Source organism: Nicotiana sylvestris, chromosome 8 (genome assembly GCF_000393655.2).
Source record: "Nicotiana sylvestris chromosome 8, ASM39365v2, whole genome shotgun sequence".
In the NCBI taxonomy this organism is placed as follows: Eukaryota; Viridiplantae; Streptophyta; class Magnoliopsida; order Solanales; family Solanaceae; genus Nicotiana; species Nicotiana sylvestris.
Window position 1 is genome coordinate 160,744,244 of NC_091064.1, and position 11,569 is coordinate 160,755,812.

General features: G+C 34.9%; 1 protein-coding gene across 2 annotated transcripts; it reads left to right on the forward strand.

The window, feature by feature from the left end:
• Positions 1 to 4,896: 4,896 nt before the first annotated feature.
• LOC104243367 (probable glycosyltransferase At3g07620) lies at positions 4,897 to 8,963 on the forward strand. 2 transcript variants are annotated; one of them, XM_009798546.2, is made up of 5 exons: positions 4,897 to 5,057; positions 5,814 to 6,738; positions 6,852 to 6,982; positions 7,541 to 7,889; positions 8,108 to 8,963. In XM_009798546.2, exons 2-5 carry the CDS (start codon positions 5,854 to 5,856, stop codon positions 8,759 to 8,761), a joined length of 2,019 nt encoding a protein of 672 aa, XP_009796848.1. In that variant the 5' UTR covers positions 4,897 to 5,057; positions 5,814 to 5,853; the 3' UTR covers positions 8,762 to 8,963. The 2 variants fall into 2 exon arrangements, with proteins under 2 accessions (XP_009796848.1, XP_009796849.1); XM_009798547.2 differs by lacking the exon at positions 4,897 to 5,057 and adding an exon at positions 5,077 to 5,281.
• Positions 8,964 to 11,569: the final 2,606 nt, after the last annotated feature.

An 11,569-nucleotide genomic window follows, 5' to 3' on the forward strand; every position in this document is an offset into this window, starting at 1 on the left:
TAAATCCATCAAATGGATGTTGTATGTATATTGTTTCCTGAACATTAAGTTTCAGGGCATTGTCAATATATTGACAATGCTCCTGTATTTGTTTGCTTTTAGTTCAGTTTTGAATTTCAGTTGAAATAATCCTGCATGTTCTGTGTAATGTTAAGGGTGTTTTATTCAGTATTCAGTTGAGAATCCCCTGTTTAAATTCAGTTCTTGTCAATCAGTTATTAGAAATGTGATATACTGTCTCAAAATCATAGGATTGGTTATAGCTGTAAATCAGAAGGATAATTAAGTTTATACAGATTATAGAATCTGTTTTACAGTGGGTTCTGGTTTTTCAGTAATAACAGTAGGTTTTCAGGGGTACTACTGGTAACGAAGCAGTGAAGGTAATATGATATAATAGAGGGCTGAGAGTGGTTTGTTAATGGATTTTAATTTAATGAGATAATGAGAAACAAAGGGTAATGGACTGCTGAAGATCAAGGAAAAGTTAACTTAATGGGGTTTAAAGTAGAAAAAAGAGGTTTTTAATGGAGTTTTTCTGTTTTTAAAAGATAAAAGGGGTCCATGTAGCACTAACAAGAAAAGGGGCAGACCTGTATAAATACAGGATCTGATGGGCAGATTAAGGGAGTTTTTTTTTGGAGAGATTTCAGAACAGAATTTAGACAGACTTTAAGAGTTTTCAGAGAGAGAGAAATCAGTTTCCAGACAGAAATTTTAAAGTTCAGTTTTCAGAGAGATTAGAACAAGGAAAACTGAGATTTTGGGTAGATTTTAAGAGGAGGAACAATCCGATTTAGAAAGACAGTTTTTGTTTTTCTTCAGGTTGTCTGTTTAAGAGAGGCTGATTTCTAAAACATTAGGAAATACACACAGAAATACATACACATTTGTGAAAAACAGAAAGAAAGAAATATGAAATAGGAATCTGAAACAGGAAGAGGAAAGAAACTAAAATCTGAAATGTTATCTTTCTAGAATCTGTCCGTTGTTTGCTTGTGAATATTGTTCGGTTCAAATCTGAAATTTTTCTCAAGCCTCTGTCACTGTTCATCTGGGTTAACGGGTCTTGTTCAGACTTGCTGTGTTGTTGGTATATTCTGTTGAATTTGTTACTGCTGCTACTGCTGAAATTTACTCCTTCTACCTTCATTTTCAGGTACATGTCTTTTAAATTTCATGCTGGAAAGAGATTCAACATGATTAATCAATGAAGCTTGAATTACAATTCTGTTTTTCCATTTGTCCAAGTTCATCAGTTTAAATTTCATTTTTGTTTCATGTTAGTTAATTAGTAGTGAATTCAATTTGATAGCTATGAGTTAATTGTCTTACTTTGAAATTCGTATAAAGCTTTGTAATAATGTTAGCCCTTCATCTCATTAGTTTAGTCATGTTTGAACTGTCAAGGTAGGAAACATGACATAAAGATTGGCCATTAACTAGGCCTTGTGACGTTGTTAGTTGAATAAAGAATAGCGTGAAAATGTCAAAACCATATTGCTAGTTTATTCTGATATCTGATTTAGTTGTGGAAGGAATGATATAAGTTGTACGTTCTTATGTGGCATTATAACAGGTATCTATAGAACCATTAGTGGATGGTAAGTTGAGTTGTTATGGCTCATTATGATGTTAAAGTGCTACGAATGTTTCAAGACATACAAATATGTGGCATGTAAGGCAATGTTGTTAATCAATTTGTATAATAATTCCCTCTCTTATCAATTTGATGCCTATTTACCATCCTAAATAAATAATTAGGCCTATTAGATCAAAAGCAAGTATATGAGAATAAAATGAGGTGTACAAGCATAAATTGCAATACTTATATCAATGGTAAGTAGAAATAGAATTTGCACTAAATAAGAAATAAATAAAAATTGTTCAAAAATACTTCTTCCCTTCATAAATTATTTTGTGAGTTTCATATGTCCCTCATTCTTTGGTATATGTATATATGTTGTATTTGTGAAGAATAGTATTAATCATGTTCTTATCCTTTATTTTGAATTTGAATAGTCTTGGATGAACATAAATTATACGCGGAAATTCTAATCGACGGGCAACATTTAATAAATTGTGGATTCTTTTTCAAGAATTAAAGGGTATCTTAAATGGAGATTTCTCGTGATATAATAAACATTTTGTGGAAATTCCATAATACCATTACAGTATTTTGCGCAATTAGGGATGCGTTCGCGTACCCTGATTATATTTAAAAGCAAATTCGGATTATGCGTACGCGCAATTTCGAGCGAATATTTTAAAGGATTTCTCCGCGGATGTCAAAATAATTTCATATAACCCGAGATGTGTAGTTCATTGTCCAAATAAAAGGATGATGATGTTCCGGATTTTATTTTTAATTTTCGAATATATATATTTTTTATATAACATGGACAATTTTATTGTGTACACGTACGCGTGGCACAATCCCTGGTACTTATAAAAAATATATAATACGAATATACGTACGCGTAATTCGTCCATATAATTGTAAACAATAAGTAAAAAGCGGTAGTAAAATCATGCAATAAAAACGTATTTAGTAAAAATCAAGATAATTAAGCCAATAATAAAAACAGTTAAGCGACCGTGCTAGAACCACGGAATTCGGAAATGCCTAACACCTTCTTCCGGATTAACAGAATTCCTTACTCAGGATTTCTGGTTCGCAGAATAATAAACAGAGTCATATTCTCCTCGATTCAGGGATTAAAATTGGTGACTTGGGACGCCTTAAAGTTCCCAGGTGGCGACTCTGAAATAATTAAATAAATTCCGTTTCGACTGTCCTTTAATTGGAGAAAACTCCCCACGCGCCCCGCGAGCGCGGTAAAAAAGGAGGTGCGACAGTGGGATGACAAATATAATGTTTAATTTTCTTTATATGCTGATAGTTCAGTAATATTAGTACAATAACGCTACTAGAATGTATAGTAAGATGGCTTTTGAGGAATTGAATGAAGCCACAGAAGGAGAGATATTGTTACATCAATGTTAAGTTCCAGAGAGATATGGAGATCACTGGGAGAAGGAGGAGGAGAAAATGGGCTGAAGTTATTTAAAAAGTGGGTACAAGTTAAAAGTTTTAAAAAAATGGGTATAGGTTAAATGAGGGCGACCAAATAGGGCACCCGTGCAATTTTTACTATTTGTACGGTTATAAAAGGTTCTTATTAAGAGCAAAATGAGTAAAATGAACAATTTAAAGTTGAATTATTTCCAAATTTAGAAATGTATCATTTATTTTGGAACATACTAAAAAGGAAAGTACCTCATCTAATTTGAAATGGAGGGAGTAGTTGATATGTTTGGTAGAAAATACCGATAAATTATTTTTTTATTAAAATGACTAAAATATCCTTAAAAACTTTACAAAACATTATAAATTAAAAAGTTTCTTTGTAAAGAAAAAGATGAACAACGAATATGGAATAAAAAAAAAGTTAGAAAATTTATATTGGGAATAAAATTTTGTGAATAATAAAATATTATTAAGGATAAATTAGTAAAAGTTTTGGTCAAATTAAAAGTGCTTATAAGCTAAAAAGTCATAAGTTGGGGGTGACCAACTTATGACTTACGGTTGATAATAGCTTATAAGCACTTATGGTGTTTACCAAACGCATAAATAAGCCAAAAGTACTTATAAATTAGTTTGACCAGCTTATAAGATTAGTCAAACACCCTCTAATTTAAAGATTATTTGTGATTCTTATCTTTTACGGATGCAAGATAGTCAGTTGATAACACTCTCAAGTTTAATTGGATGGAAAAATGCATTTAGTATTATCTCTGTCAGGATCCAATTTCCATTTTTAAAGTTGTTACTCCAACTCTTAAATCATAATCATTCATTTGATTTTTGGTTTATATTTTTATAAGAAGGGGCTGCTGATTTTTTTTGTCTTTGGTTGCAGCTGTTACTTTGCGCGTGAAAACTATACGTAAATCTTTTCTTTGTATTTTTCCCATTCAGTGTTTCCAGAAATATATGCTCCTCTATTCATATTTTTATAAATTATACTTAAATAAAAAATAGAAAATAGTTGTATTAGTTTTCTTTGATAATTAAACAAATTATGCAACCTCCGTTTCAACGAGTAGTGCATCTGGAGATCCCAAGAGCTGATATGCATTTACAAGAAACAATTTTAGTCTAATGTTAACTGGAGTACCACTGCTGCACGAGATTTGACCTACACTATATATATTGAAATAAACGGTAAACCGGGATTCAATGCGCTGTTTTTTTGGGGCCCTGAATTTTAGAAATAATAGGTCTATAAGTACTTTAAAAAATAACAGTTAGTATTTTTAATACAGAAGTAAACTTTTCATTTAGAAAGAAAGAATTTTTTAGATATGTAAATAAAGCAATCGTTTGACTTACTTATAAATAGGCAGTGTGAATAATTTTCCTAACGTTTAAATTTAAGTTGACGTTTCCCTGAACTAAAACTGTTAACATAAGATAATATACTCTAAGCAATATACGCAATCAAATAAAAAGACTTGATTCTTTTGCAAATGTTTATATTACTTAAGACCAATAATGTTTTAATATAAATTTAATATGTTGGCTAAATTATTAATTGAAAAAAAATTATTAGAAGAAAATAACTAAAAAAAAATTATTAACGATTTTGATCTCAAAAAATTAAAAAAATATTATACTCTCTTCTAAAAAAAAATTAGGCTTCACAATAAACTTTGGCTCTAGCATGTGCCTTAGCCGCCCCTGCATATATGTTTACTAATGTTTACGTGAAAAAACCAACAGTTGTACCCGGCGGCCAGAAGAAAAGAGGAGGAAGAAAAGGCGGATGGGCATATTTGTCCGAACACGTCACCAAACTTTATTTAACTTAGATTCATTAATCACAAGCCTACTCATATCATATCCTTCCTTTTCTTTATTTTTCCCCTTTTTCTTTTTCCACCTTTACTGCTGTCATAAGTCATAACAGCAAAACAACCCAAAAAAGAGAAAAAAGAAAGCTCACAGATTCTACATTTAATCAGTCATGATGTTTCCAAATCTTGTAGAGGTACTAAAATAATCTATATTTTGTTGTATATATGACTAATAATATATTATTATTGGGTATCTGATGTATGAAATGTTACAACTGGTCAACTCAATCGAAACCCAACTTTTCCAACTAGATAAAATATGTTGGAATTTTATCCTAAGTGGTTCTTTTTATTGAGTTAACTGAGTAGCCAAACGTGGCCTGAAGCTGAAGCAGGTTCTTTGTCTGCTTTTGATCTGGTAATTGAAGCTAACTGTATGATTTCAGTTCATTTGCTGCTGTATGTATTATTGGTTTTCATATTACAGTTGATTAGCTTCAGTGATTTTGTTGGGTTATTTTTTGCTGTCTTGGTTTCTTGACTTGTACTCTATTGTTGGAGGATTAATTTTTGACTTGCTTTTTCTTGTTTGGTGATGATGCTATTTTGTTGACCAAGCAGCTCTTGCTAGGTTGCATTTTCTAAGTGTTTGTACTTGTCTAAGTGTTGATTAATTTAGTAACAGAGAGAAAGTTATGATTCTGTGTTTGGCTCTTAATGGTGAAAACATCAGCTTGACCATTGGTTCAAGTGGAGAATTGTATTTTGTTTAGAGGTTGAAATATTTGGAGGAATGGTTTCTGATTTTTCTAATCGAATTCTCTCTTTGTCTGTTGGTGTTTTAGTATCTTACCCAAGTACTGAGTTATTGTGAAATGTATAGAAATATACTATGTAGCAGTACTGAATTTGGGGATTACTACTGAATATGGAATTTGAAAATTAACCAGGGATAGAGCTGTGCTCTCTTCTATCAGGTGTGCTGTCGACATGGGTTCTGAAAAATATCTTAGCCTGTTAGAGACTAGGCGACTGATATGGCTATTGGGCGTGGTTTTTGCCCTTGTTTTGCTGATTCAGTATGTTGGTTTTCCATATGGTTATGCCCTATCCTCTTTGTTTACTGCCAATGTGGGTCAAATAAGCAGCCCGCAAAGAGTAGATCAATCTGGTAACTTCAGTAGGTCAGAAAACCTGACACATGCTAGTGTTGTGAACGCTACTAACACAAATCTTATCGATGAAGCAACTGAAACCAAGCTCTCTGATGGGAATAATGAAAATGTAGAGGATGATTCTATGCCCCCATTGAATGAGGCCTCTGGTGATACCTTAACTGAGGACGTTGATCCAGAAGATGAATCCCCTTTTAAGGATTCAGAAATGGGCAATAAGTCTACTGGGGAAAGTTTTGGAAGAAATAGTAGCGTAGCTCCAAATAAGACTGCTGATTCTGAAAATGATCGGCAAGCTTCAAATGGTACATCTGAAAGTTCTTCATCGCGTGTGGATGATACTCATGGGGGAGTCAGTATTTCTCCAGCACCGAGGGAAGCTAAAACGTTGGATATAAGTCCCGCAGAAATGTCTGTTGCACCACCACCAATGGTTATGACACCTCAGGTCAATGTTGATGCGGAAAAGGGAGCTCCTTTGATATCTTCCTATCAGAACGTATCTGCAAAAGAAAGAAACACAGGCCATGTACTTGAAAATGATAAAATACCTGGGCGAATGCGCACTGACCATGCTCCTTCAGTTAGTCATTCTTCTACTCCTGCTAAGAAGGAGTTGGGCGGGCCAAAAGATAGTGTAGTATCAATAGCTGAAATGAACGTAATGCAGCGAGAGACTCACACTTCATTTCATTCAATGGTATGTATGTTAGTTTGGTACTCTCGAGTGTGATATGACTTGCGTAATTGACGAACTGATGCTTAATATTTTAAGTATTTCCCTCTTCTTTGTTCTTTTGATCTTTTCTTTAGAAACCACGATGGTCCTCAGATGTGGATCAAGAACTACTACGTGCAAAAAGTCTCATCAAGAATGCACCTCTGGCAGGAAATGAACCTGGCCTATATGCTCCTTTGTATAGAAATTTCTCAATGTTTAAGAGGTAATAAAAAATTGTGAAGCGTACGATGAATCTTTCCTTTTGTAATGTGGACATTTTCTAATGTTGGGCGTCTATCGAGTTGTACTGCATTAGATCAGATGCTTATGCTTTGTTACTCATAAGAAAAGAGTAATGCTATGTTGGAGCTTCCATAACGCAATATTTTAGTTTCAGTCGTGCACACCTTGTTTCTTGGTGCATGCAGTGACTTCCATGCTTGCTTTGGGCTAGTTGGCTGTTGCAATATTGTATTTCAGAAAGTAGCTATAATAGAAAGATGCTTTCTAGTGTACTTTATACCCTTTTTTACAAAAGGAGCTCTGTGAGACAGATGGAAAACACAGACCTCAGCTCCAGTCTATCGTTTTTTTGTTTGAGATTACATGACTTTTTCGCTTAGTTATTTATTGTCACTGGTAGCATTTGTGGGTTGCATCTATATAGAGGCGGTCCGGTATTCCTGTAGCTTTTACTCCTTCATTTCCTCAAGCTTTGCATTTACTTGTTTTTCAATATGCTTGAGGCTCATTTCTCTGATCTGACATACATCATATGTAGGAGCTATGAGTTGATGGAGCAGATTCTCAAAGTTTACATTTACTCCGAAGGTGAAAGACCAGTATTCCATACGCCAGTGCTTAAAGGAATATATGCTTCTGAGGGCTGGTTTATGAAGCTCCTGAAAAGAAACAAAAATTTAGTTACCAAGAACTCCAAAAAGGCTCACCTATTTTATCTACCGTTCAGCTCCCGTATGCTAGAGGAGGCCTTATATGTACCAAATTCTCACAGTCGTAGGAACTTAGTTCGATATCTAAGCGATTACCTCAACACCATTATCCAAAGACATAATTTTTGGAACAGAACTGCCGGAGCTGACCATTTTCTTGTTGCCTGCCATGATTGGGTAAGTTTTGGATTCTTCATTTAATTTAATCTAAGTTCCCAAACGTGTATTAAAAGATCTGTTTTGATTCCCATAGATTTTATCCATATTTCTCTTCTGCGTCCGCACAATCTCATCTTATATTTTCTGTTTTCTCGATCAAAGATAAATCATACATACTTTTGTAGGTAGATATACGACTTTCTGTTGGATACTGAAATAAAATGTTTCTTCCTCAGGCCCCTCAAGAAACAAAACGAATTATGGCTAATTGCATAAGAGCTTTGTGCAATGCTGACATCAAAGAAGGCTTCCAATTTGGTAAAGATGTGTCGCTTCCAGAAACATATGTCCGTGTAGCTAAGAACCCCCTTAGAGAAATTGGGGGGAAGCGTCTTTCTCAGCGACGGACCCTTGCTTTCTTTGCTGGCAACATGCACGGTTACCTTCGTCCTATCCTATTGAACTACTGGGAAAACAAAGATCCTGATATGAAGATTTTTGGCAAAATTAGTACAGGGAGCTATGTCCAATACATGAAGAGCAGCAAATACTGCATATGTGCAAAAGGTTATGAAGTGAACAGTCCTCGAGTGGTGGAGGCCATTTTCTACGAGTGTGTCCCTGTGATTATATCTGACAATTTCGTACCCCCTTTTTTCGAGACATTGAACTGGGAGGCTTTTGCCATTTTCGTACCAGAGAAGGACATCCCGAAATTGAAAGACATACTTGTATCAATCCCAGAGAAGACGTACCGGGAGATGCAGAGAAGGGTCAAGATGGTGCAGCGGCATTTCCTTTGGCACGTCAAGCCTGTGAAGTATGATGTTTTTAACATGATTCTCCATTCAATATGGCACAACAGAGTTTTTGGAATAACGCCTAGGTGACAAATGTACACGAATAGATAGATTCAGAGTGTTTTTTAGATAATTTAGTGCAGCATTCTTTTTGCACACACCACTTGGTGAAAGGTTTGAGGAAGATGTAATAAGTTGCATGAATAGGCAGATGAGTCATAGGAGGAAAATGTATCTGATTGTTTCCTGTACATAGACTTTAAAAGAAACCATTTGTTGTTTCTTTATTTTAGCACATGTCTACTTGTTTCTTCTTCTCTTATTTGGACAAATCTAAAGAACATCTTTGTGATTGAGCTGCACTATACCTTGAATTGAGACTGAGCAGCAACTTGACAGACCTAGCTGGATTTAGTTGCTACATTGGCCCAAATCTATAGCTAAATTGGACCTAGAGCATTCTTGCCTCTTTGATAAAAGGTGTGGTAACTGCTAAATTTCCAAAATGTGACAAAACATTCCTCCCAAAATTGTTTTTAGTAAACATTGGTGAAAGAGTAAAATAATTTGAGCAGACATGTATAATTATTTATGCAAAATATCTTAGGTGAACTTTTTGGTATAATAAAGCATACAGAGTGAAAGAAAATGATGGCTGGGCTACTTTTGGGAATTTAGTACTCAATCATTCATTTTTTGACAGTGGCCTAAAGCATTTCAAAAAACAATTTATCTTAGTCAAGAAAATTGCCCCCTTTTCATTTCCTTGTTCCGTTGTTCGATTTTTTTTTTCCTTGAAAGATATTAATCTTTTCCTTTACCTTCTAATATCTTTTCCTAAATTTTATTACATTAATGGAAAGGGTCAGGAGATAGGAGAAGGGGAATGGTGAGATTGAGCATGCATCTGTAATCTATTCTATGAAAGAAGAGGTTCTACCAAGTTCAATAATAGTAGTAATAGTTTAATTATTAGGTTTTTGTTATGAAATAAAAGCAATATAGCAAAAACTATGTAAATAAGATTAATAAAAGAAGAGAGTGATAATAGTATAGAGGAAGATTTCTTTCTTTTGTTTCAAAGTATCTTCTTTAGGTTCATAAATGAACCTATTTATAGATACTATTCCATTGTTACATAACTTTCTAAATCCAATTATGAGTCTCAAAATCAACACAAATCTAGACATGAAGACAAATCTAAGATATGACAAGATTTTCAAATCTTAAGTTGTACGCCCACCTTCTATGCAATTGGATTTATAACAACATGAAGACAAATCTAAGATATGGCAAGATTTCTGAATCTCAAGTTGGATATCCACCTTTGATGGTAGGCTAGAAACCCGTATTTTAGTCGTAGTTTGCACTCCAACTACTGTATTTTACTTGTGTTTGAGCTTAAATGATAGTGAATTGCACTTATTATGTGTTTTATACCTTTCAAAAAGTGATTCCGAGTTAAAAAGGATAATTTGGAACTAAATCGAACAATGTTGTTTTCACTTATTATGTTGTTTTCCTTATTCTCTTTAGACTTTGATGTATAGAGATACCTAGTACTTCCTTTAGAGCTTGTGACTTATAACTACCGGCTTTTGGGAGTAGTTCTTACTCTGAGTTGAAATTTTACTTGTACATGCCGAGCGACAGTTTTCAGTTATATATATAATATGTTGATATGAGTTTTTAGTCGTTATTTCAGTTCTTTCCGCATAATTGTTAGGCTTACCTAGTCTTAGAGACTAGGTGCCGTCACGACATCCTACGGAGGGAAACTTGGGTCGTGACATAAAGACTCTTATTCAGTGCACACCATGTGTTTCCTTTTAGCTACTTCAAATCCTTCTGGCTGCTCCACATAAATCTCCTCTTCCAAATCTCCATGAAGAAATGCAGTTTTCATGTCCAACTGCCCCACTTTAAGATCTAGGCTAACTGCTAAGCTCAATATCGTTCGAATAGAAGTCATTTTGACAACAGGCGAGAAAATTTTGTCAAAATCAATACCTTTCTTCTGTTCAAATCCTTTTACCACCAATTGAGCTTTGTATCTGACCAGCTTGCCATTTCCATCTTTCTTGAGTTTAAAGACCCATTTGCATTTGAGTGGTATTTTACCTTTGGAAGTTCAATCAGTTTGTACGTGCCATTTTTCTGCAGAGATTCCATCGCTTCTTGCATGATTTTCATCCACTTGTTCTTTTTTGGATGGGACAACACCTCCTTAAGACTTTCTGGCTCCCCCTCATCACTGATGAGGACATACTCTTTGGAAGGGTACCTGCATGACTCTACCCTTGGCCTCTCTGATCTCCTTAGAGATTGAGGTTGTTCTTCTTCCTGAGTGGGGTACTCCACTTGCTCGACATCATCATCAAGTTTCCCCCTGCTCAATAACCTTACCAGGTTGCTCTTCCTGCTCGGCAACCTCGTCGATCGTACTTTCTGCACTTGTGGGATAGTTAGAAGTAGAAGGAATAGTAACAAGGCTAGGGATTGTACCATTCTTTGCTTTCTCTTTCATCTGCAGTTTTAACTTCACTTTCTCGGAAGACTACATCTCTGCTTTTGATGACCTTCTTCTTTACAGGATCCCACAATCTGTACCGGAACTCTTCATCTCTATATCCGATGAATATGCAGGGAACGAATTTATCATCCAGCTTTGTTCTCTGCTCCTTTGGTACATGTGAAAATGCTCTACTACTGAACATTTTCAGATGCGAGTAGGACACCTTCTTGTTGGTCCAAACTCTCTTCGGGATGTCAAACTCAAATGGAACTGATGAAATCCTATTGATCAGGTAAAAGGCTATCTGAACTGCTTCACCCCAGAATGACTTAGGCAGTTTAGCCATTCTGAGCATGATTCTCACCTTCTTAACAATGGCACGG

Coding starts and splice junctions, on each gene's coding strand:
- LOC104243367 (XM_009798546.2), top strand. CDS start 5,854: ATGGGTTCTGAAAAATATCTTAGCCTGTTAGAGACTAGGCGACTGATA. Junction 6,739..6,851: donor ACACTTCATTTCATTCAATG/GTATGTATGTTA, acceptor TCTTTTCTTTAG/AAACCACGATGGTCCTCAGA. Junction 6,983..7,540: donor AATTTCTCAATGTTTAAGAG/GTAATAAAAAAT, acceptor CATCATATGTAG/GAGCTATGAGTTGATGGAGC.